This window comes from Hemiscyllium ocellatum, chromosome 5 (assembly GCF_020745735.1).
Source record: "Hemiscyllium ocellatum isolate sHemOce1 chromosome 5, sHemOce1.pat.X.cur, whole genome shotgun sequence".
NCBI classification, from domain to species: Eukaryota; Metazoa; Chordata; class Chondrichthyes; order Orectolobiformes; family Hemiscylliidae; genus Hemiscyllium; species Hemiscyllium ocellatum.
In genome coordinates, this window is record NC_083405.1 from 104,772,543 (window position 1) to 104,800,216 (window position 27,674).

Below are 27,674 nucleotides of genomic sequence, written 5' to 3' on the forward strand. Positions count from 1 at the left end.
AAACAAATGGTAAATGTGGTTCATGTTTAAACCATAATCCAACTGTCTCTCCATTTAATCTCAAAATAGATATATTCACACCACACAAAAGCTGGCGAAGATATGAAGTTTTAAAAGGGGTTTACAACATTTCAGTTTTGATGGAATTCAAGCTTATTCCACATCTTTGGATGGATCACAGTTCAGCTTTTTAGATTGTATAAAGTAATCAGAATACTGAGCTGTGGAAACTTTATTAGAATCTCAAGTATTGACTTGGCTGTGAGGGACTGAAGGTATGGTTGCCAAAATTGTTGATGATACAAAGATAGTTTGGAAAGTAATTTGTGAAGAGAACATAAAGAGGTGACAAAAAGCAAACACTAAGTTGTGAGTGGCAAACGTTGCAGCAAATGGAGCATAATGTCGAAAAATGTGACATTATTTGTTTTGGCAAGAATAATAAAAAAAGCATATTATCTAAATGGTGAAAGAATTCGTAAAGTGTGGAAGCAGGCCATGTGCCCCATCAGCCCTCCAAAGAGCATCCCACACAGACCCATCTCCCTGCATTTACCACAGCTAATCCATTAAACCTGCACACTTTCGAAGGAGACCCACACTGACATGGGGAGAATGTGCAAACTCCACACAGATAGTTGCACATGGCTGGCATTGAACTTGGATCCTTAGCACTGTGAGATAGCAGTGCTAACCACTGAGCCACAGTGCCAGGGCCCAAAGTCTGAGATGCACTGAAATTTGTGTGTCCTGGGGCATGAATGCCAGAAGGTTGGTGTGCAGTTATAATAAATAATCAGGAAAGCTGGTCGAGTTCTGTAAGACCATGAGACCATAAATAATAGTAATAGGAGTAGCTATTTGACTCCTTGTGCCTTCTCCACCTTGCAATTGAATCATGGCAGATTTGACATTCTTCATATCCATTTTCATGCTTTTCCTACCTTTCCCTGCTACCCTACTGATCAAAAATCTATTAGTGTAATATCTAATATTCCCCTAGTGATCAAGAATCTATTGATCTCAGCCTTAAACTTACACAAGGATTCTGCCCCCACAGTTCTCTTTGGCAAAAAGCTCCAAAGTTTCACAACTCTCTGAGAGAAGTCTCAGGACAACGCCATACAACCCTGTCACGGTACGCGCTGCAAGACGTGTCACAGTGTGGACATGGATACCACCATTACACGTGGGGACACCTCCCACCTTGTACATGGCAGGTACTCATGTGACTCAGCCAGTGTTGTCTATCTTTTACATTGCAGGCAAGGATGCCTGAATGCATGGTAAATTGGGGAAATCGAGCAAAGGCTACAACAATGGATGAATGGGCATCGCATGACAATCAACAGACAGGAATGTTCCCTCCCAATTGGGGAACACTTCAGAGGTCCAGGACATTTGACCACGACCTTCGGGTGACCATCCTCCAAGGCAGATTTTGGGACTGGCAGCAGCAAAAAGTGGCCGAGCAGAGGCTGATAGCTAAGTTCGGTACCCATAGGGAGAGCCTCAACCAGGACCTTGGGTTCATGTCACATTACAGGTGACCACCGTTACACTATACACACACACACAGATACTCCTACACACACACACACTCTCTCACACACACAGGCACTCCTATACACACATACACATGGGCACACATATACAGACGTGCACACAGACACCCACACACACTCTTACAGACACACACACTCCTACACTCACACATGCATCCCCTCACAGACTTAAGACACTCTGCACTCACTACACACACACACACACATACACTTTCTCACACTCACAAGCCCCAAACCAGAGATACACACACACACAGACACACAAAGACCCACATGCACCATATTTTGTGGGGTGAATTTGCACTTGCAGGGTTACATTGCATTTTGCTCAAAAACTGCATGAATTCATGTAAAACTCCGTTATTTCACTTTTTAGATTAGAATCAATCTAAACATCATGGCATAGGCAGAGAACACAGGGGGCTAACACCTTCAACATATTGTCAAGCTATCACCATTGTTAACAGCTAACCTGAGAATGCAACTTTTTTTATAAAAAAGGTTTTGTCATTTACACTTGAAAGAAGTGAAATTGTCATGGTTTTCTAACAGATGAAAGGCTTAGCAGACAATCAATTTTTCAATGTATAATTGCAGTTACATCACACTGTAAACCTTTGCTATAAATTCTGTGTGTTAGGATTGAGCCCTCCACTACTACCTGATGAAGGAGCAATGCTCTGAAAGCTAGTGTGCTTCCAATTAAACCTGTTGGACTATAACCTGGTGTTGTGTGATTTTTAACTCTGAGAGAAGAAATGCCTCCTCATCTCAGCCTTAAATTAGCACCTTTTACTCTGTGAGACTATGCCCTCTGGCCCTTGATTCTCCCACAAGGAGAAACATCCTCCCAGCATTTACCCAGTCGAGCTCCTCAGGAATCCAATATGGTTCAATGTGATCATCTCTCATTCTTCTCAATTCTGTTGCATCGAGTTCCAACCTGTTAAGCTTTTGTTCATAAGACAAAACCTCAATACTAGGAATCATCCCAGTGAACCTTCTCTGAACTGTCTCCAATTAAACAATATTTTTTCTTAAATAAATACTCCAGATGTGATCTCTGCAACCACCTTTGAGTCATAGAGATGTACAGCATGGAAACAGACCCTTTGGTCCAACTCATTCATGTCGACCAGATATCCCAACTCAATCTATTCCCACCTGCCAGTACCCGGCCCATATCCCTCCAAACCCTTCCTATTCATTTAACCATCCAGCTGCCTTTTAAATGTTGCAATTGTACCAGCCTCTACCACTTCCTCTGGAAGCTTATTCCATACACGTACCACCCTCTGTGTCAAAATGTTGCCCCTTAGGACTCTTTTATATCTTTCTCCTCTCACCCTAAACATATGCTGTCTAGTTCTGGAATCCCCGACTCCAGGGGTAAGACTTTGCCTATTTATCATATCCGTGCCCCTCATAATTTTATAAACCTCTATAAGGTGACCCCTCAGCCCCAACGCTCCAGGGAAAACAGCCCCAGCCTGTTCAGCCTTTCCCTAGAGTTCCAATCCTCCAACCTTGGCAACATTCTTGTAAATCTTTTCTGAACCCTTTCAAATTTCACAACATTTTTCCAATAGGAAGGAGACCAGAATTGCATGCAATATTCCAACAGTGGCCTAACCAATGTCCTGTACAATTGCAACATGACCTCCCAACTCCCGTACTCAGTACTCTGACCAATAAAGGAAAGCATGCCAAACACCTTCTTCACTATCCTATCTACCTGCAACTCCATTTTCAAGGAGCTATGAACCTGCACTCCAAGGTGTCTTTGTTCTGCAACACTCCCTAGGACATTTCCATTAAGTGTATAAGTCCTGCTAAGATTTGCTTTCCCAAAATGCAACACCTTGCATTTATCTGAATTAAACTCCATCTGCCACTTCTCAGCCCATTGGCCCATCTGGTCAAGATTCTGTTGTAATCTGAGGTAATCATCTTCGCTGTCCACTACACCTCCAATTTTCATGTCATCTGCAAACTTACTAACTATACCTCCTATGTTCACATCCAAATCATATTTATATCAATGACAAAAAGTAGTGGACCCAGCACCGATCCTTGTGGCACTCCACAGGTCACAGGCCTCCATTCTGAAAAACAACCATCCACCACCTCTGTCTTCTACCTTTGAGCCAGTTCTGTTTCCAAATGGCTAACTCCCCCTGTATTCCATGAGATCTAACCTTGCTAACCATTCTCCCATGTGGAACCTTGCCGAATTCCCTACTGAAGTCCATATAGATCACATCTACTGCTCTGCCCTCATCAATCCTCTTTGTTACTTCTTCAAAAAACGCAATCAAATTTGTGAGACATGATTTCCCATATAAAAAGCCACATTGACTATCCCTAATCAGTCCTTGCCTTTCCAAATACATGTACATCTTGTCCCTCAGGATTCCCTCCAATAATTTGTCCACCACCGACGTCAGGCTCACTGGTGTATAGTTTCCTGACTTGTCCTTACCACCTTTCTTAAACAGTGGCACCACGTTAGCCAACCTCCAGTCTTCCAACACCTCACCTGTGACTATCGTTGATACAAATATCTCAGCAAGAGGCCCAACAATCACTTAGGTAAAAACAATGACTGCAGATGCTGGAAACCAGATCCTGGATCAGTGGTGCTGGAAGAGCACGCAATTCAGGCAGCATCCAAAGTGCAGCGAAATCGATGTTTCGGGCAAAAGCCCTTCATCAGGAATAAAGCTTAGGGCTTTTGCCCGAAGCGTCGATTTTGCTGCACTTTGGATGCTGCTTGAACTGCTGTGCTCTTCCAGCACCACAAATCCAGGATCCAGCAATCACTTCCCTAGCTTCCCACAGAGTTCTAGGGCACATCTGATCAGCTCCTGGGGATTTATCAACTTTTATGCATTTTAAGACACCCAGCACTTTCTCCTCTGTAATATGGACATTTTTCAAATGACACCTTTTATTTCCCTACATTCTATCTCTTCCATGTCCTTTTCCACAGTAAATGCTGATGCGAAATAGTTGACTGGTATCTCTCCCATTTTCTGCGGCTCCACACAAAGGCCGCCTTGTTGATCTTTGAGAGCTCTCCCTAGTTACCCTTTTGTCCTTAATGTATTCATAAGAACCCTTTGGATTCTCCTTAACCCTATTCGCCAAAGCTATCTCATGTCCCCTTTTTGCCCTCCTAATTTCTCTCTTAAGTATACTTCTACTCCCTTTACACTCTTCTAAGGATTCATTCGATCTATCCTGTCATATGACATATACTTCTTTCTTTTTCTAAACCAAAACCTCAATTTCTTTCATCATCCAGCATTCCCTACACCTACCAGCCTTTTCTTTCACCCTAACAGGAATATACTTTCTCTGGACTCTCGTTATCTCATTTCTGAAGGCTTCCGATTTTCCAGCCGTCCCTTTATCTGCACCAAATCAGCTTTTGAAAGTTCTTACCTAATACTGTTCTTACCTAATGCCTTCCTCTAGTTTAGAACTTCAACTTTTACATCTGGTCTATCCTTTTCCATTTTAAAACTAATAGCAAGGTTAGATCTCATGGAAACAGAACTGGCTCAAAGGTAGAAGACAGAGGTGGTGGAGGGTTGTTTTTCAGAATGGAGGCCTGTGACCTGTGGAGTGCTACAAGGATCAGTGCTGGGTCCACTACTTTTTGTCATTGATATAAATATGATTTGGATGTGAACATAGGAGGTATAGTTAGTAAGTTTGCAGATGACACGAAAATTGGAGGTGTAGTGGACAGCGAAGAGATATGACTTCCCTACTGTTACACCCCAAGCCCCTTGAAATAAGGGCCAACATTCCATTGGCCTTCCTGATTACCAGCTGCGTCTGTGTGCTAGCTTTCTGTGTTTTGTGCATCAGTATCCACAAGATCCTTTTTGTATTACAGCTTCCTGTAGTGTTTCTGTTTAAATAATACTCTGTCCCTTTGTTTTCCCTTCCAAAATGAACAATTTCATATTTTCCCACATTATACTCCACTTGCCAACTTTTTGCCCACTTAACTATCAATATCTCTCAGTAAACAGTTTGTATCTTTTGTACAAACTGCCTTTCCACCTATGTTGTGTCTTCTGCAAATTTGGCTGCAGTACATTCATTTCCTTCCTTATAGTTCATCACAAGGGAAATTGAACACAAAAATAGGGAGATTATGCTTCACGTATTCAGGACATTGATAAGACTGCATCTGGAGCGCTGAGTACAGAATTGGTCTCCATATTTACGAAGGATGTTGATGTAATGGAAACAGTTCAGAGACGGTCTACTAGACTAATATCTGGCATGAACCTTATTAGGAATGGCTAGACAGACTATCCCGCTATCCTCTGGAGTTTAGCACAGTCAGAGGTAACTGAAGTGAAACATCTGAGATCCTGAGAGGACTTAAGTGAGTGGACATTGAAAGGGCATTTGTTCTTGTGGGACAATCTGCAACTGGGGTCATAGCTTAAAAATTAGTGGGTGTTTATTTAATTAGAGACGAGTCCTTGGAATTCTCTTCCTCAAAAGCTGATAGATGCAGAGGCTTTCAATATTTTAATGACAGGAAAAATTCTTGATTACCCAGAGGATGCACATTATGTAGGAATTTGGAGTTGAGGTTAAAATTAGATTAGCCATGATCTTCTTGAATGTGGTGCAGGCTCAAAGGGCTAAGTGGCCTACTCTTCTTCTTTATTCATGCTTTCATAAACATGGGGGTTGTATATTGGTGAAAGGTTGGACATGCTCGCGTGTGTCTGCTGGGGTTTCGAAGAGCACAAGGCAACTTGAACTGATCCTGAGGGGTTTTGATAGTTTAGATGTAGACTGAACGTTTGATGTTGTAGGAGAATCTAGAATTAGGGGTTGCTGTTTGAAAATAAGGAGATACCTTGTTAAAACAGATGAAGGGAATTTGTTTTCTCTCAAAGGTCATGAATCTTTAAAACTCTTCCTGGAAAGATTTGGAGACACCGGTGTTGGACTGGGGTGCACAAAGCTAAAAACCACACAACACCAGGTTATAGTCCAACAAGTTTAATTGGAAGCACACTAGCTTTCATAGGGACGCTCCGAAAGCTAGTGTGCTTCCAATTAAACCTGTTGGACTATAACCTGGTGTTGTGTGATTTTTAACTTCCTGAAAAGAAGCAGTCTTTGAATATTTTTAAGGTGGAGGGAAGTAATTCTTGGCAAGTAATGGGTGGAACATTATCAGAAAAAGGTGCAAATGTGGATGAGTAGTTGCAAACAAATGGGTCAGGGTGTTACTATTGAATGGTGGACGCAGACTCAAGGTGCCACGTGATCTACTCCTTCCTCATACATTTGTATATCAGGGCTTCAGAGGTACCACATTCACTCAAATACTGTCTTGAAGACAAGAAGAGGGGCCTTCATTTCCTCTCAAGGTCACCTCCTTTGTCTATGTTTGGACCAAGGCTGTAACAAAGTCAGAGATGGAATGGCCTTGGCAAAATCCAAACTGAGCATCAGTGAGCAGGTTGTTGTTGAGTAAGCACTGCTTGATAGCTCTGCAGTTGGACCTTTCTCTTGGCTTGCTGCTGATTGAGAGTAAGTTGATTGGGTGGTAATTGGCCAGGTTGGATTTGCTCTGCATGGTGTGTATAGGACATACCTAGGAAATGTTCCATAGTATCAGGCAGTTGGCAACATTGTAATGGTTCTGGAACAGTTTGGCTAGTTGAACCACAGCAAATCCCCTGGAGTACAAGACTATAGTACGATTGTCAGACTGTTGTCAGAGCCTGCTATCTTTGCAGTATCCAGTGCATTCAGCCATCTCTTGATTTCATGCAGAGTAAGTTAAACTCACTGAAGGCTGGTGTTTGTGATACTAAGGATCTGAGGAAGAGACTGGGATGAATTGTTCACACATTAATGTCTGGTTGATGCTAGATACGCAAACGTCGGCCTTGACTTTTCTTCTCATGTGACAGTCTCCTCCCTAAGTAAGGATGGGGATATTTGTGAAGCCATCCTTTCCAGTGAGTCACCTCGTTGTCCATCACCAACTCCTCACTGAATGTGGAACTGTTGAAGATTTTAGATTTGATCTGTTTGTTGTAATTGCTTATCCCTGTCCATCACTTGCTGTTTATGCAGTTTGACAAGTCCTGTATTGTAGCTTCACCAAATCGGTCCCAGATATTTAATAATGCCAAATGTTGCTTCTTACACATCCTCCTGCACTTTTTACTGATCCAACGGTGATTCTCTGGCTTGGTGATAATGATGGAATGAGGGATTTTCAGGGCCATGTGGTTGCAGAATGTGTTTGAATACATTTCTGCCATCAATAGCACTGCCTGAATACCGAGTTTTGAGGGGCTGGCTTTGTTTGAAATATAGCTTATTTAGCATAGTGGTAGTGACACACAAAACAATGGAATATATCCTCAATGTGAAGATGGGACTTGGTCTCCACAAGGTAAAAACAAGGACTGCAGATGCTAGAAACCAGAGTCTAGATTAGAGTGGTGCTGGAAAAGCACAGCAGATCAGATAGCATCCGAGTAGCAGGAAAATCGACGTTTTGGGCAAAAACCGTTCATCAGGAATAGAGGCAGTGTGCCTGCAGGGTGAAGAGATGAATGGTCTCCACAAGGACTATGAGCTGCTCACCCCTAGCAATACTGCTATGACCAGATGCATCTCTGGCAGGCAGATTGTTTAGAATAAGGTCGAGTACATATCTCCTTGTTGTTGGTTCCCTCACCATCTGCCCAACGCCTGTTCTTGCAGCTAGGTTTCAGCTACATTTGTGAGTGCTGGTGCCCTGCTGAGTCACCCAACCTAAGTACAGAAGTTCAGTGCCCTTGCTATCCTCAGTACCACAGCAGGTGATGTTCAATGTGAAGGAAAGATCATTCATCAGTTGAGTAAAGGTGGGGGAATAGGGTGGAGGACACAAATAGTAATAGTCAGCAGAAGGTTTCCTTGACCACATTTTAAACAATGCCATGAGACTTAATGAGTCAGGAATCATTACTGAGGCTTCCCAGGTCAACTCCATCCTGATTGCATATCAATGTGTTACCCCCACTCACCTATTGTACTCTATGCTACTTTCTCCCCCCCCCCCCCTTCTCATTTATCTCTCCACTCTGCAGGCACTCTGCCTCTATTCCTGATGAAGGGTTTTTGTCCGAAACGGCGATTTTCTTGCTCCTCGGATGCTGCCTGATCTGCTGTGCTATTCCAGCACCACTCTAATCCAGAATCTGGTTTCCAGCATCTGCAGTCATTGTTTTTACCTCGTTGATTTTAACCCCACTGCGAATCCTCTTGCAAGGATGCCTGCCTTGAAGAAGTTTTCCTCCTCTCTCTACAAGAATCTCAGGGAGTCCCTCTCCCACTGCAACTCCCAGGTCATTTCCTCTGCCCTGAAGCTTTTACCCTCCCCCACCCTCTTCCCTGACCTATCACTTCCATTCCCACCCCCATTCACCTATTGTACTCTATGCTACTTTCTTCCCACCCCCACCCTCCTCTCATTTATCTCTCCATCCTTCAGGCACTCTGCCTTTATTCCTGATGAAGGGCTTTTGCCTGAAACATCGATTTTCCTGCACTTTGGATGCTGCCTGAACTGCTGTGCTTTTCCAGCACCACTCTAATCTAGAATCTGGTTTCCAGCATCTGCAGTCATTGTTTTTACCTACCATCTCTCATGGGTCTGCCTGTCTCTGGGGCAGGGTATTCCCAGGGACTGTGGTGGTGTAACTGGGATATTGTGTGCAAGGTATGAGTCCTTGACTGTGACTACATCCAGCTGCTTCCTGACCAGTCTTAGGGACTACAATTAAATAGTAGGCTTGGTTACATCAGAGGGCAGTAAAGTGTCAATAACATTGCTGTGGGTCTGGAGTTACATCTAAGTTAGACTGGCTAAGGTGAACAGATTTTGTCTCTGAGTAGATGTTAATGAATCAGATGGATTTTTATAAAAAGGTTGTAACTTAGCAATTACTGTAACTGATGCACCTTATCATTACAGATTTATTTAGTTAACCAGGTTTAAATTTTCAGGCACATGGTGCAATTTGAACTCCTACCTCTGGATTGTCAGTCCTGGGGCCTCTGAATTATTCATCCACAACCATAATCTTATAGTCATGTCAAATATTACACCAATCCAATATGGGATTTTGATCAACTTGGGCCTTTTTACATTGATGCGACTCATAGAAATGGCAACTGTGATAAGGGAGCTGTATGGACTGAAAACCGCTCTTCACAAGCTTGTAAGTTTAAAATCCTAGAATTAGAACTTAGAATAGTGCCTGGATTTTCATGGAGCCACCCTCTCCACTGCCTTGTGGTCAATGGTTCAGATTAACACACCATTCACTGAGAACAAGGTAATGATTGACGATTTATTTTTTTCTGGCAGAACTGTTATCCAATTGTTCTCGCATAAATCCAACCTGCAGCAAATTCACTGTCAGCTGCTACTTCTCATGGTCATCATCACCATTGGGAAGAAGATACCGAAACACATCAAACTATTTCACTCGAATACAGGATAATGTGGGGCATTATTCCATCAGCGAATACCTTTTTCGCTCTTTTGCTTGACAATCTAGCTATTGAGACATTCATCAGCTGGGATTAATCTCTAAATAGGTCCTTAGTTTAATTTACTTGCCAATTGTTTGAGATTTGCAGGACTGACATGGAAATAAAAGAAATAAAAAGCAGGAAAGCTGTTGTGAAAACCCTTCTGTTTAATACACAGCATAGAAATATATACATATCACAGATCTTCCTTTGATAAAATACAAACAAATATGAAAATTACAAAGAAAGATAGGACTTTCAATTTCTCTTTAAGGTGGTTTCACTGTCTTAAATCCAAACTTTCACAGGGGTCTCTATTATTTTCATTAAGACCTCCAGACATTATTGCCCAGTCTCGAGCAGGAAAGGCTTATGGTGAAGAGACAGCATTTTTATTGTTGCTTTTTTTATATTATGGAATATTACTTCAAACATCATTGTTGGAATGTCTATTACTATTTGAAGGCTAATTGTTTTACATTTTCAATCCAACTTACTAGATGTATTTATCTTACAGTCCAGGTGACATTAAGTGCCTTCCATTTGAAAACTTTTATGTCCAATTGTTTTGAGGTTGCTGTTCCAGATAAAACATAAATGATGTTCAAGTTCTGGAATATCAATGGAAACTCTTGCAGCCATTTCCTGTCCACTCACATGGTGGGATTTCTCATTAACTCAATGCTCCTTGTTACCTTTCTGTTCATCACAAATATTTCAGGCAGGGCTTTTACTAAGGGCTACTTTTGAGCCTTAAAGCTGTGTGACAGAAGCCTGTTTCAATGATTCTCCATGTGCTAAGTTTTAGTTACACAATTCTAGGCAATTAAAGTGGTGACCAAGCACTTTCCCACTGGGACCCTTTTGACCATGTCATGGAGACTGAGTTAGCTGTCTCCTAATCGTTATGTCTTTGATTTCACTTACTGAACTGCAAGACAGAGAGGAAACAGTATTGAACCCAGCTCTCAACATTCATTAGTCAGGTAAGTCATCAAAGGTGGGCCACATATATTGGGCGGCAAGTCTTATCATGTACCAAATGGATCCCTAAACAGTTTTGCAAATCCTACAGAATGCTATTTGAATACTGCTTTCAGTCATAAATAATACATTATTTTCTCCATATCATTTTTATTTCCCCCATATATCTCACTTTGGATCATGCCTTTCTCCCATTAAGGTAAGTTAACAGTACACAGTGACATATAATGTTAAAAACCTTCTTCAACAATACAGCAGGAATCTCAGTATAAATTCAAATTGCAAGAATGCCATTTGCAATCACACAAGACAAAGTGACAACTTAGTCATTTGAATCTGCAGTGTTCCATAATAACTTGTTTAAAAAGATACTGTTTGTTCCCGATTCTTTTAGCATCCAACGATGTTTTAGAAATTTAACACATTTAAGCACTGATTTGTGGCACTATTAACGGCCTCATTGTTTATTGACAATTAATACAGCAACATCTCCCACTGCTCATCTGTTTTAGTGTGACTTAGTGTTACTGTTACATTACATGAACTCTGACCCTGTTAATGCCAGGAATTGCTAGTGTGGTGATTAGCACGGTGTTAATGGTCCATTCATGGAAATTATAGGACACTGCAGCTCATGAATAGACTGGACTCTGAGGTCCCACTACAACAAACCACAAATAGAGTACTGTAGGAAAAGATTAAATTTAATTGAATCTTTGGAAGGCAGTAGTCATAGATTTGAGTACAAGATACAACACAACAGTGTGAATTGTCTAGGCTTCCTGTGTGTCAAGAATACAAACATTTTGAGTTAAGGCTATTTTTTCTCTTCAGTTTCAAAGCAATGATTTACTCAAGCAATAATGCCAATAAATTTTTTTATAGGAAAAACAATCCAGAAGAGAAATTTTCACAGCGATACAAAACATGAAACAATACCATACAAGAAACGTCAACCATATAATTATAGATATCTTTAATAATTTTTCAATAACAAAACTTTTTTTTCTTTTTTTTGTTTAAACTAATATTGCATAAACAGAAATAATGTAGATTCAAATCTGTCTCTAACACTGTCCTTTTAGCACACTCTCCTAACAGAGAAGGGGGAAAAAAAATCAACCTTGTAGCGCATATTTCAGTGCAAGCAATTGTAAATCCAGGCCACTGGCCTGAAGCCAATCACAATGTTATCAGCGTACAGACAGTTGCCCTGTGTAGCATGTTACCAAATCATATCATTTACTCTTGATATAAAGGTCACAGCACCCTCAGTGTCCAACGAGGCTAAATGCTAATTTTTCTCAAAGTAGGAAGAAGGTGGGAAAAATCAATATACTGTATACTCAAAGTATAAAATCTGGACTAATATACAAAAACATAGGTTTTTAAAGCCCTTTGGAAACATATTTTATGAAGCTAAGTCATTATACAAATAGAATGATACAAATTTATAACTCTTTACAGAAAACGATAAATACTTGTAAAATGATCTTACTTGGTCTCAACACCAGCATTTGTTTATTTAAAACTTTAATTTAAAAATTAAAAAGCCAACTGTACATAATTCATTTTTTTTTACATAGCATCCCGTTTGATTGCTTCATCAGTTGCTCCTGAGAAAAGCTTGGCTCAGTCACAGACCAGCATTATCCAGAGCTCTTCTTGTCTTTCCTAAGACAAACAATTATACAAAAAAAAACTCAAAGAATTCCACAGTTTCAGACATTCTTCCACAGCCACTTTAAACTCCTCAACTGCTTCTTTCTCACGCCTCAGAGTATGAGTTCTGTGAGTTCAGTTTGTCCTTTTTCAGTTTCACTCCATCCACCAGTTCAAAATTGTAGCTCTCAAGAGCAGATAGATTCCTTTCAGCCAGTGCACTGTGCCAACAGGCACAGTATAGGACAACCCCGCAGATAGCCCCCAGAATGACACCCAATGCACTCATAGCTATGATCGTAATAAGGATAGGGTCAAGAGTCTTCAGTACATTTCCAGAATTCTCAAAAAAGGTTTTGTCAGTGGGATCTTCAGGATTCACAGCTGAAATTAAAAAAAAATTAATAAACATGGGGAAAAAATTAGTCTTTTGTGTTATTCATAGAAACTGTAGGCCATTCAGCCCATAGGTCCAGTACCACCATTCAATATGATATTATTTGATCCTCTATCTCTGCACAGTCTGCTTCAAGGACTATCATACTGAGCTTATAATTTAATCCTAAATTCCTGCATCTTTGTACCTAAGATGGCGTCACAAGTGGTGACATTATAAATTATTCACTGCACTCATGTGAGTAAATTTGACAGTAAACCTAATTCTACTTCTACTCCTGCTGTTTCTTCATATTCCTTGAAGCCATTAGTGTAGAGAAATCTACCTATTACTTTCTTCAATATATTTAGTGACTTGGCCTCCACAGCCTTATGTGGTAGAGAATTCTACAGGGTCATCTTATTTCAGTCCTAAATGGTCTACCCTAAAACCTGATACTGTGACCCTTTGTTCTAGACACAGCACCCTAGCTAAGGGAAATATCATCCCTGCATTCACCCCTGTCAGAATTGTCGGTGAATCAATGTGGTCTCTCTCAATCTTTTGAACTCTAGTGAATAGAGGGCACATTAACTATATCTCTTCTCATACAACAAAGCTGTCACTTTAGTAATGCAAGTGGTGAACCTTTGCTGAACTCCCTATATGACAAATATATCTTTTCTTGAATAAGGAGGCCAAAACTGCACACAAAAAGATCAAAACTACATGACAGATACAAAGCAGGAGAATGGTATAAGATGGTAATGGTAATGGGAGGGAGGGTTTGCATGGGGATGGTGAATGGGATGATAAGTGGACTAAATATACAAATTTCACTCTAATGTTTTGTGGGTCTCAGCTAGTGATAGTAAATTACATGGTTATATTTTTAGAGCATGGTAAAATACAACATTTCTGCAGGAAAGTGCTTCCCTATTTGTTTTTTTTTGTGCTGTTAAAGATAAAGGATGACACTGTTACAACATGGACCATAACTCCTGTTCAAGTACTTCGTGTCAAGGTCAAACCTTTCTGGGCCATCTATGGCACAGGTTCAATGTAACATTCCTTCTGCTCCAGAAATGTGCTTTAAATACCAGTCACAAATGAGACACCCAATATTGTGTCATTGAAGTTGTTTTCATTTCCCACACCAACCTCATGTTTTGAGTGAGATACATATTAAAGCTGATTATTCAGGGAAAGCCCACACTCACTAAGTTGGGGCATTCGAAGATCGTTTCCTGTCTGGTTCTACAGCCAGCCCAGACTGAATTCCAGAAACCAATCACAATCAATGTTTAATAGATCATCCTGGGCTGGATTTGAAACTGATTTTGCCCAGTCACTGAACATAGTCACACTGTAAGCTTAGGAACCGGACAAGGGTATTAAAGCCTAACTGAGTCCATTTCAACTTTTCAATAACCATGGAAACTCTATCTTTTCCGATCATCTTCAACAATGTTTAAAGGGAAAGCAACTCCAAATACAAACACGAGGAAATCTGCTCATCTTTGTTTATAATGTTCATTACACATAGCGATCAAATCAAATCCTCCCATAGATCCCAAGAAGTGTCAAAATGATATCCAACCATGGCATCCAAATACTCTCCAAAGAATGGTTTGTTTTGTTTTAAAACATTATAATTCCAATCTTAATTTCAAACATTGTTCACATCATTTTTCTCAAAATTTCAACATTCTAAGAGTATCTAGTGAGCTGCCTTTAAACAAATTTGGATTTAAATGGAATTGTGCTATAGATTTCTTACTGTTGAATCAATCGGCAGAACAGGCTTGAGGGACTGAAGGGTCTGCTCCTATTCCTATGATCCTTTGTGGGATCATAAAGTGGGGACAGCACTTGTACACACTTAACATGAAGCATAAAGACTTTCCTTTCACTTTCCCAGCACAATTGATTCTTTATTGCCAGTTGTGATATTTCCCTATCCAAGTGGCTAACACGCCTAAAGGTCTAAGATATGTTGTTGGATGTTTTTCAGGATTAATTTCCTATAACTAATGTTGAGGTTGACAAGCTAAAGAAAATGTGACTGGCCATGTGTTCAGGAACATTTAAAACCCCTTTTTTAAGCACCAGCGCAGATCTTCATCTTGCAATGCCTGTGGCTTTGGGTAATAAACACGTTAAAGTTCCGTTTCATTTGCTACACTCACTGATAAGGGACTTACCAGTGGGAAAGATTGCTGCAGAACTATCCGAACCTGGAAAGACATCCCTGGGAGCTATAGAAAGTTAAAAAATACCATCAGCATCAGCAATGTTTTCTGCAAGTTCCACGCTTTAGATTTCTTCTCTGCAGAGCCACTTTGTAAATATCTCTAATTAAATCCCATCTTAAATTAGATCTTACCCATTAGTGTAGATTGCTGATTTAGCAGCTAATTCTGAGCCAGTGGAGGCTACATATGTAGGTTTTTTAAATGCAGTCTAAATAGAGTCTATCTTCTCATGGAGTCTACTCCATCAGTTTAATCTCCTGCATAAATATTCCCAGATCTACGAAGGTTAGCATTCAAAACTTCTCAACACTCATCTAGCCTCATATTTAAATTATTCAAGTCAGGTTTACTGTTCCCCAGACTTGCATTCTTGCACCTAATAGTTCCAAACTCCACTCAATCTCTTTAATCCTTTCTGATCTCAGCCAAATATCATGGAGAAGTTAATCAACAACATCATGCTTTTGTTGGGAGTCTGTTGTACCTGAACAGAGCACACAAACTTTCCAGGGTCCAGTGGAATTTTTTTTCCCTATTAAGTCAAGCATGAAGTTTTGGTTTTATCAATGTTTCAGGTAGCAAATGTCATTCTTGGACTATGGTGGGCGCATTAGATGGTTACGATGTAGAATTCTCCTTCTCAACCTCCCCGCTTCGCCTGAGCGTAGTGATCCTCTTGTTAAACTGCCACCAGTCATTGCTGCCTAATGAAAGAGCAGCCCTAAGTTCCTGGAGGACTTGCGACTTTATTTTTTTACATGACAGGCTTTAGACTAATCAGGAATAAAAAGACAAAAGTGGAATTACTCTTCCTGCTACCTATGAACCAAACTGAAGACGATTGTTGACAAATAAGACTGTGTGCAAGGTTACACTTTAGAAACGCTGGATATTCTGAGAATCTGTTCTGACTCGGACCCTCTTGTGCAGTAGACAGCTTCTTGGAAAATCACGGAGTCACTGCCCACCAATTTTTTTTATATATGGCAATTAGTGAGTGGAAAATTGAAGGCTAGGCACCCATGATTGGTCAAAGTTGCCCAATAAGTACAAGGATCTGTCAGTAGTGCATGGCCTGGCAAGGTTTTTACCTTCAGCTTCTGGTCTATGTACCAATCAGAAAGGCACATGTTGCACAAAACTTACCCATGCAATCTATTGCATTCCGGCTGCTCGCTATCTCCACATCATGCACTGCCACGCCTCCCTGGATTCCTCTTCCAACCATTACTTCCAGGCCCACCTTTGAAAAAAAACAAGCTTCTAACCACCTGAGCAAAGCATATATCTTAGCCATCTCATCATAAATCGATTATTCTTTCAAAAGTCAGAAAGTCAGAGTCAACTAGTGTACATAATAATGGAAAACTCCAGTGAAATTTCATCCTGATTCCTGAAGATGATCAAGTCCATAACATCTGGACAGCAATTTTATATTCCACGCTACATTACTCACATTTTACTGGTGGTTTTCTAATAGCCTGACACCTGGAACCATATTGTTGGAAATCTCCTATTTCTCTACATATTTTTGCCCATGCTTCATTTTTAGTTAGGCAAAAATGAGGACTGCAGATGCTGGAGATCAGAGTCTAGATTAGAGTGGTGTTGGAAAAGCATAGTAGATCAGACAGCATCCGAGGAGCAGGAAAATCGACGTTTTGGGCAAAAGCCCTTCATTCCTGATGAAAAGTCGATTTTCCTGCTCCTCGGATGCTGCCTGACCTGCTGTGCTTCATTTTTTAGTTCACTTGTTTTTTCTGTTAGGAAAGTTATCAACATCATACTGACTTTGGGATTTGTCCCACCTCTCCAGTGCTCTGATCAAACAACCACCTACACTATTTCCCACTTGAAAATCACATTTTGATCAAATGTGCTCTGATATCTATGCTTCAATATTTGATGTGGACCATCCTTTCTCACAATCCTCCTTATACTGTTATGGACCAGACCAGACCCCTTCAAAATGTTTGAAGAAGGTAGTCCCAACCCTAACTTTTTCTTATTTTTAAGGCAAATATTAAGTGCCATGTTCCAGTTGCAATGCAATGGTCAAAATACCGGACATTAAGCAAAATACGATTCAGTTAAACATTGTCGTTAAAATACAACTGAAGAAAGAAGAATTCAGAATAACTTTACTGGAAAACTCAACAGAATGATAGAAGCAGTGACTATCACTAGTTAAGTGCTCCAATATAGTAACATCCCATCGGCAAAAAGGCAAAATCAGAAAAATAGATTTTGTCTCACATATAATCTAGCAGCCTAGGAAGAGAACCCCTGAGAACTCTTTTGACTACAACAGAGAGGGGGAAAATTAGCTTTCACTTCTTCAAGCCTACAACTGCAAATGCTTTAAGTTAAATGTCAAAACTAAAATTAAACTAGAAATCCTGGCCTGTGAGAGCTGGCAACACCCATCCAGGCTGCTTTTATTGTTGCAAAAAAGACACACAAACTATTTATTCTAGTGATCCTGGTAGACTGCTCGGAATCTCTGTCTTACAACCTCTCTTTAAAAAAAACGAACAAGATAACCTCTTAAAGCCATAGCATTGTCACAACACCAGTGACAACATCTCTAATTTTCTCCTCGTGACTTAAGAGATTTGAACTCTGGGTAGACACATGACTGAACTGGGTGCTGCTTTGGCGTGTTGAAAACAGTTAACTTCCATAAACAGTTTCAGTAACTGTGTCATATTGCAGCAAACTCTTGGAGTTACCTGAGAGTTGTCTAGTGATCGAGGAAGGAGCACCCGACCTTCTTGCCAATGGTTGCCCTGCGATCCTCTGATGGTCCAAAGAACCTCAGGCTTTATATCAATGGATGGTTTTCTCTGAATCACATTTAAACTGCTGCTTTGTGTGCCATGGATTTGGTACCAAAAGACCAGACAACGTCCCGAATGGATGGGCAACAGCTGAGGGCTCCAGAGTCGGGCAACTTGTCCTTCTTTTTGTCCAATTATTTCAGTATAAATAAAATGGTCTTTCCCTGCAAGGACAAGAAAATGTTAAATCCTTCAAACATCTTTCAGTTGCAATGCACAAATACAGAACAGGAGAAAGACAATTCCATTGCTTCCAGTTGTGGGCATAATTTCTCCCACTAGCTACCATTCAACGTCTTGATCAGATGTTCCATCCGCTCCCTGATCTTTAGATCTCCATGACTCTGAACGGTTATTGATTTCTAATTGTTCACTGCTCAAAGCTTGACCTATTGCTTTTCACAGAGAACATTCCCTCCTTCTCCAGCTCAGCTGTACAGATCGCATGTGAAGCATTTGATCATCTCAATCTGTAACTAATTCTAGAACTATCGCTGCTACTCCTGAAGAGATAACTTGCATGGTGTTAGCCTGTATCCTAGTTAAACCTCACCTAAGCTCTACAAACCTCCCAGGGACACTGCTCGTTGGTAGTGAGCAATTTCACAACTATCGATGGTGTGCTGATGAAAGTCCAGACAATGCAAGAAGCCAGATTTGACAGAACACCAATATTTGGTAAAATTTGGAGGTAAATATTTGGAGAAGATGACAGAGATAAGGCATGGGATTGGTAAATAAGGATGCAAATTTCACAATTGAGTTATGCTGGATTGGGAGCCAGTGGATTGGGAACCTGCACCCCAATCATCTCAATCTGTAACTATTTCTAGAACTATCACTACTAATCCTTTTGAGATAACTTGCATGGTGTTGGTCTGTATCCTAGTTAAACTTCATCCAGGCTCTACAAGCCTTCCAGGGACACTGCTGGTTGGTAATGAGCAATTTCACTCATGAACCAGGGACATTGTGTGTTCCAATCACTTTCCCAAGTAAGATAGCTAACTCAGCATGGAGTATAGATTAAACCTGACAGCTTCATCTGTATGAACTAGCCAGTCATTTACCCAGCTGAAACACTGAAATAGCTATTTCGCAGTCCAATGCTGAATGTTTTTCAAAATTAAAAGAATCTTCACCTTGCAGCAAACAGCCAGTTGGAAATCAGCAGTCATCCCAATTTGGATCTTTTGAATGTGAATGTTCCCATTTTAAAATAAGGCGTATTGTGTCTCAGGTAAGTATCAGTTCTGATTGATCAAGAGTAACATAAGTATCTAATCACAAACAAAAGCAAAGTACTGTAGCTGCTGGAAATCCAATGGAAAACAAGGAAGTGTTGGAGAAAGTCAGAAAGCCCAATAACCCTTTGTAGGGAGCAAAACAGAGCTAATGGTTTAAATCCAGCTTAACTCTTCTTCAGGTTCTGAAGACGATGCTTCACACTTGCTTCCATGACTGCTGTGTTTTTCCAGTGCTTTCAGTTTTTAGTTAAGGTATCTCATAGAGTCTCCAAACATCAGTTCACACTCTATCATCTCCTCTGTCTAAGCCATGGGCAGCAATATGCATTTAAATAGCATTGTGAATAAGGCATTTAACAAGAATGTTACCAAATAAAATTTGAAACAGAGTCACTTATGATGATATTGGAACCAAATGCCTGGTTGACAAGGTGAATTTAAGGAGTTTCTTAAATGAGAGAGGTGAAGTGGAGTCATGAAGTGATTTACTGTGGGATTCAAAGAGTCTAGAGTGTTGAAGATTCACTGTAATGGTGTGCCAATGAAAGTCCAGACTAAGCAAGAGGCCAGATTTAAAAAAAAACAAAATTTGGTAAAGTTATAGGATTGGAGGACTTGATAGAGATAGGGACAGGAATTGGTAAATAAGGATGCCAATTTTGCAGTTGAGTTTATGCTGGATTGGGACCCAATGTAGATGGACTGCATCACATGGACTGCAGCTTTTCAGGAAGGTAGCTCACCATTATCTTCAGGAGGTCAGGAATGGGACAACAAATACTGACTTTGCTCGCAAAGTTCACATCCCCCAGTGAACAAAATGCCCTAGGTAATGACTAAACGGAACTGACTGCAAGTGAGGACATGCACAGGAGAACTTTGGAAGAATTCAAGTCTGTTCAGGATGGAAAGTGAGAAGCCAGCCAGGGGAACATTAGAATGATCACATCAGTGGTGTCAAGGACATGGATAAGAGTTTCAGCAGCAGATAAACTGAGACAGTGCCGAAGATTATCTGAAGACAGTTTCCAGTAGTGAAATAAATTGATGTTGAATGGAACATGAAGCTCAGAGCATCACCTCACAAGTCTTACCCATTGTATAATTCCCTGCTGGTCCTGTATTAGAGGATTCTCCTTTCCCTGTATGTACTTTCCATAGAAAGTCTGCAGATTTATCAAGGTGCCAATCACAGAAACTCTTCAGGGCTATACTCCCAAACTTGCAGTTGAATCCAGGCACCTCGTCAAAGGGAGAGAAGACAGCTGCAACAGAAACAGACCATGCAGTTGAAGACAGTGAGTACACACCAATGTATATGGTCAAGCAGTGAGGAGGTCCTCAGTTGGTTGATTTTTCATTCATGTTCAATATTACACAGTCATCTTTGAATCCCAGCAGTCATCGACCTGATTTTATAAATACAATTCAGTCAAGACGTGCAAGATTTCTGCCTACTCGCACAGAGGAGGCTGCATGACTTTAATGTCAAGTGTAACCATGGCAACCACAAATACTCTGCAACACCAATTCAGTGTTATAGATTTTCAGTGCCACTATGTTGTTTTTCTCATAGAAGTTTTAACTTGCCTTGTCCTTCTTATCAGAGAATGATAATGGTGCAGCAAGAAGGTTTTTGGCCTATCATGCCTGCACTAGTTCTATTACCTAGTGCCAGTCTTGTGGGTTTTTGTCCCCCCATGTCTTTGCATACTATTATTATCCCAAAAACCATCCAATGCCCTCTTGAATGCCTCAATTGGTCCAGATTCCACAACATTTCCAGGCACAAGCCACCATCTCGCTACGATGTCAGTGAGTTATTTCCAATTGTTCCCTCTGTGACTCAGACAGAAGAGACAGTGCAGGTTAATCCCAGTCATGAATAGATGGAGGCTCATGGTAAATGGTACGATTTTAGTCAAATGCTGCATTGTGTTGCAACCAAAACATCAACATTCAGTTCAGGATGGTGTGGTTGCCATTTTAAATACATCCTGCATGTGTTGTGTACTCAGTGATTAAACAAAAATGTGGAGGCAGGAAGAACGACAAGAGACAATAACCAGGAAAATAGCTGGGGAGGGCAAGAACAGAGAGACTGGAATGGCTTGTCAACAAATTGTTGGTGATAGGTGAATAGTTTAACAAATAGTTAACAAAAGATATGGAATCCTGGCTATTGTTAATAGAGAAGATAGTTAAATCTTAATTTCCAAAATGGCTTGCATTGGGTTCAGAAGCAAAGTTAAAATTCAGAAAACCTGAAACAGAAATTGAGCCCAACTCCTTCCAATTTGTTTGAAGGTGAGGTGATAGGAGGGAACCAAACAGCTCACAACAGGAGGACTGGCCATTTAAATAATATAATGTAAGTACGCACCTTTCTTTCAACCACCATTCTAACTTTAATTGATGTTTACACAATTTTAAATGTCTCATAAAACCTGGCAGATGAAAGGAGGTGGTGGGGTTGCATTTGGGAGGAAAGTGGAATGGGAGAAGGAATGTTTCCTTCAGACCCAGGGTCTAGCTGCTTCCCTTGACCCGGGACCCTGTGGTCATCCCTGAATCATCTCCCCCTTACCTCTCATGGCAACAACTTCCCTGCAAATGGGGTGCCCCTTTACTACCATCTCTGCCGTGATTGGACCATAAGACATAGGAGTGGGAGTAAGCCCATTCAGCCCATTGAGTCCATTCCGCCATTTAATCATGGCATTTCAACTCCACTTACCCGCACTCTCCCTGTAGCCCTTAATTCCTTGTGCGATCAAGAATTTATCAATCCCCGCCATGAAGACATTTAACATCCTGGCCTCCACTGCACTCCGTGGCAATGAATCCCACAGGCCCACCACTCTTTGGCTGAGGAAATGTCTCATTTCTGCTATAAATTGACCTCCTCTAATTCTAAGGCTGTGCCCATGGGTCCTAGTCTCCCCGCCTAAAAGAAACAACTTCCCAACATCAACCCTTTCTAAGCCATGCATTATCTTGTAAATTTCTATTTGTTCTCCCCTCAACCTTCTAAACTCTATTGAATACAATCCCAGCATCCTCAGCCGTTCATCGTATGCTAGCCTACCAGGGATCTGTGTGAATCTCCGCTGGACACGGTCCAGTGTCAGTATGCCCTTCCTGAGGTGTGGGGCCCAAAATTGCACACGGTATTTTAAATGGGGCCTAACTGGAGCTTTATAAAGTCTCAGAAGCCAGATAGAAAATTGCATCCCAATCTGGGCACCAGACTTCAGTAAGGACGTGAAAGGTTTTGAAGAGAATGTAGAAGAGATATATTAGAATGATTCCAGGGACTAGGGATTACAGTTACATAGATCGAAGAGAGAAGTTGAAGTCATTCTCCTTCAGACAAAAAGTTGCCAAGAGAGGAGACTTGGTAAGATTCACTAAGATCGTGAAACATTTAGATCGAGTAAATAAAATGAAACCGATAGCAGTGATGGAGAAGTTGATAACCAGAGGGCAGGGATGTAAGGTGATTAGCCAAGGAACTTAAGGCAATATGAGAAAAAGCTTGTCTAAGCAACAAATGGTTAGGATTTAGGATATGTTGCCTGTTGGATGTTGTACATAAATTCAAATGCCAGCCTAAAATAAATATTGGAAGGAGAAAAAAATAATGAAGGGCTCTGAAGGCAATGGGACTAACCAGTTTGCTCTTTGACAGAGCTAGCACAAACTTAATTGGCCAAATGGCTTCCTTCTGTGCTATACTATTCTATGAATCCATATTGCATAATCAACAAAATCTTTCTGCCATAATTTAAAAAAACCTGTAATGAGGCCAGGGAATAACTATTTTTCTTCAACTGTTTATCAAATTGCCTCTTAAGAGGTGATGACTGACTAGTTTCCAATTTCACTGACATTAATACATTCCAGATTCTAATAACCAGTTGTGTGAAACAAGAAAAAAAATATACAAACCTCTCTCTTAAAGCTTTTAGTGGTAATTCTGATTTATGTCCCTGCATTGCTGATTTACTGATCAGTGGGAAAAATGCTTTCACTTTTTATGTTCAGACCCTGTCAAAACTTTGATTAGATCTCCCTTGACCTTCTCTCCTTCAGTGATTGCAGCACCTCGCAGTCTCTCAGGGCTGTCAATACTACAGTGAAAGGATGGCTTGACAGTTTCCTGTAGCATAGACTCATAAATCTAAACCAATTTGCTAAGGGACCACCGGGAAAATGGTCCCTGTAAAGACTGTGACGAGAATTCCTTTGGCCAGCCTGGGTTGCAATGTCATACACTATTCAGCGTTACTTCCAAATTTACAGCTACGTCCTTTGTGATTTAGAAATAAGATTACTGAGGGGAAGAATTTTTTTTCAATTCGTTCATGGGATGAGAGCATCACTGGCTAGGCCAGCATTTAATCCCATCCCTAATTGTCCAGAGGGCAGCTAAGAATCAACTACATTGTTGTGAGTCTGGGGTCACATGTAGGTCAAACCAGGTAAGGGTAGCAGTTTCCTTCTGTAAAGGACATTAGTGAATCAGATGGCTTTATCCTGATAATGGATTCATGGTCATCATTAGACTATTAATTCCAGATGTTTTAAAAAATGAATTCAAGTTTCACCATCTGAGTGGGAACCCAGGTCCCCAGAACATTACTTGGGTCTCTGGATTAACAGTCCAGTGATAATAACACTGGGCTATTGCCTCTCCCCAGGGTAGCAATGAAAATATCAAGACTTGCTGAACTGACTCTATCAATTTGTGGCCTCCTGTTGCGCCACAAATCTTACTTAGGCATTCTCACAGTGAGTAGATATGGACTGGGAGGACTGGACTAAATTGAGGCTTGTATTTAATTGAAATAGAACTGGGGGCAGCTAGCCTGCTCGACATGGGCATCTTGATGTGGCTCATTGGATTTGTGTCAGCGCACCACCATGTGACCTTGAACAGCAAAGGAGGTAGGGGCTGGGTGGAAGAATGCAGTGAAGGAGGGCTGGGGTGGAAGGTGAATGTTGATCACAGTCATGATGTTGGGGAGAGCAGCGCTCAGTGATGATTGGAGCGGGAATAGTCACAATCCAGTTTTTTAACAATCTGATCCCACTCACCATTATCCCTCAAAAACAATTCTTAATAACTTAACATCATGGCCCACTACATATTAGCTAACAAAGCAAATGATCTTCCCAGTAAACTGCAAATAAGCTTAAAGGCAGTTGGCAGTGGGTGGTTCAGTGGTTTGCACTACTGCCTCACAGCACCAGGGAACAGGTTTCAATTCCAGCCATTGGCATCTGTCTGTGTAGAGTTTGCATTTTCCCGTATCTCCGTGGGTTTCCTCAGGTTTCCTCCCACAATCTAAAGATGTAGAAGTTAGGTGGATGGGGCATGCTGAATTGTCTGTAGTGTCCAGGGACATACAGGCTAGAGGGATTGGCCATGCTAAATATGGGAATAGCTTTGGTTGTCTGGGTGAGATGCTGTTTGGACAGCTGGTCTGGACTCAAAGGGCCAAACGGCCTCTTTCTGCACAGTAGGGACTCAATGAGTCGCTGAGCTTGTGCAGGAGATAGGACAATGCCACACCATCTAGAGTGGGTGATATTTTGGCAAGAACATCAACAATAAGTTTACCACATTAATATTAAGACCTATACCCAATCACACAGTCTCTTGACTGGCAACTGTGTCATTATTCCTTCACTGTCACTGGAATTCTCTCTCACAGTACCAAGGGTCTACCTATAGCATACTGCAAGTGGGTCAAGAGGGCAGCTCAGCCCACCTTCTCAAGGACTAGGGCAGGAAACCAGAGGAAACCCGTACAGATATGGGGTGAACATGCAAAACCTACACAGACAGTTGCCCAAGTTTGGAATGGGTAATAGATGTTGACCAGCCAATGACACCTATGTCCATTAAATGAATGAAGAAAGAAAGAACTCTCTCAATTCCTGCTATGTGGAAGGAGTAATTTGTCAGCTGCCTGTCTTTCCTTAAACTGCTTACCAGTCAGACTGTCTCCATAATCTCAAGATGATTAATTTATTTCACTCAATGAAATATTACTCCTCCAGAAAGCTGCTGGTAAAAATTACCAGAAATTTCTGGAAACATATGTAATATTAGAGATGTATTTAACTTAGAAGGCATTAAATAAATTTCCATCAGAAGCTGTCATCTGCAAAACAATTTAGAGTTTATTCATCTCCCACTTCAAGCTACTAAAAAGTGCAGAAGAATCTTTGGGATCGTCTGCATTTTAATAGATGTTTCCTTAAACGTGATAGATTATTTTAATGCACTGTTAATGTAATATTAAGGTTGACCTATATAAAAATCAATTTGGAAGTTAGACGTTTTTAAGTATTTTACATGTAACTTCATATATTACTAGTCAATATATATTTCAGTGACATTCCTATTTGGAAACCTATTAAGTACCATCTCTTTCGAACATGATGGAATAATTAGAAAGGAATCTTTTTGAGAACTAAATTTGCTACTGCAGCCTGGATTCTTCTCAGTTGGCCAGAGATTACAGTGTGAAAAAGTGTGTTCATGGGCCAGGTAGTCCTTGTTGGGGAAGCTGTGGGAATCTGTATGGTATATTTGTGTTTTGGCTGACAAAACATACATAAACAGTGGTCCCCAAGTCTTGGATATTGCCTAATGACACCAAATGTCTCTGGAGTAAGAAACAACAGAAATTCTCCCAGGATCCGTTGCTAATAGAACCTATGACCACTTCCATCTAGAAGGACAAAGGTGGCAGATACATGGGAACACCACCACCTGCAAGTTTCCCTGTAAATCACTCACCATCCTGACTTGGAAACACATCACCATTTTGTGTCTACTGACACCAAATGGACTGCAGCAGGTCAAGAAGATAGCTTTCCAAAGGTAATTAAGAATGGGCAGTCACTGCTCCATATCCTCTGATCGAATGTAAAAAGGTCGGGGACACCACATTCCCAAACAACTTGCCTTTCAAACATTTTTGGGTGGGAATCCCCTGGAAGTGTTGACGTATTCCTGATTGTGCCCTGGCCTAACTTCCAAAGGACAAGTTAGCTACCCAAAAAATAACAATGCTGCCATGGCAAACATTGTTTTCATTGGTATACTGTGCGGATAAGTCAACAAACACAGAAATCCGATGACAGAAAGACAGAAATGTAGTGACCTCCTGACCCTGCGAGCCCAGTAGGGGAGCCGTGGGGTCCCAGGGCTGTAGTTTGTAAACTTGTCTGGTGAGAGTGTCAGGCAAACGAGAGCTCTGTGATTTTCTCACTTGTTTCATTTGGAGATTCTTAACAAACTGATAGGTTTTGTGTGTCAGAGAAAATAAAACGAACGGTGAAATATATCAGACTGCTCAATGTATCAACAGTTGAGGGCTCAGGAGTTTTCTTAACTTTTAACCAAAGTATTTGGTACATCCACCCATCTATGATATTTAGGAAGTGCCAATCTTCCCTAGGGAACATGCTGCTCAGTGGAATTGGAGCACTATTTAAAATGTTTCGCCCTGCCTTAAATAGAAGGCAGAAGAATATCACACATACCTGTGAATTGTGTGCCTGCTATATCACAGATGCTAATTTCTAGGCTTACATATTTTGGCACAAAGGATATTTTCAACTCTCAATTATAGTCGTCATCAACACTTTTGAAGAAAATTACCATGATAATTGGGTAATTTATATTCAAAAATAACTACTAATTGAAGGCTTGAGACTTTTCTATTAGTAATGTGCTGAGAATTGCTTGTATTTTGTTTAAATCCACCCCTGTCTTTTGGGAACGGAGCTCTCTGCCACTTGTTTTCTGTGTGTGTACACTTGGGGGCAGTGGAGAGCTGAAATACAGGTCATTGTCTAAGGTCCCTGTTGACACAATTGACTTGAGGTCGCACTAGCACTTTTCAATAAGCGGATGTTTCTTGAAGTGTAACAAGGAACTAGACATATGGGGCAGACTATTTTGCATTACTGATACGCCTTATTGTAACTTGAAAGTGCCTCGAGTGATGCTTTTATCTCACAACCACAGAGTTGCTGTTTCTGGGACAACAGAATTAAAAAAATAACTTGCAGAACATTGCACCACGCTGAAAATTTGTTCCTTAAATACAGTGACACACTGACTTGCAGCTACTCAG

General features: G+C 40.8%; 1 protein-coding gene across 3 annotated transcripts in view; it reads right to left on the reverse strand.

Annotated features, from left to right (window-relative positions):
• Positions 1-10,298: 10,298 nt before the first annotated feature.
• Positions 10,299-27,674, reverse strand: part of nrp1a (neuropilin 1a) — a 183,084-nt gene continuing 165,708 nt past the window's right edge. For 2 of the 3 annotated variants that reach the window (XM_060825078.1, XM_060825077.1), the window contains exons 13-17: positions 20,610-20,780; positions 18,161-18,432; positions 16,575-16,671; positions 15,378-15,431; positions 10,299-13,181 (exon numbers count right to left, since the gene is read on the reverse strand). In XM_060825078.1, the coding sequence (XP_060681061.1) occupies positions 12,904-13,181; positions 15,378-15,431; positions 16,575-16,671; positions 18,161-18,432; positions 20,610-20,780 (872 nt within the window). In that variant the 3' untranslated portion in view covers positions 10,299-12,903. The remainder of the gene's footprint in view (positions 13,182-15,377; positions 15,432-16,574; positions 16,672-18,160; positions 18,433-20,609; positions 20,781-27,674) is intronic. The other variant, XM_060825079.1, reaches the window with a different exon arrangement.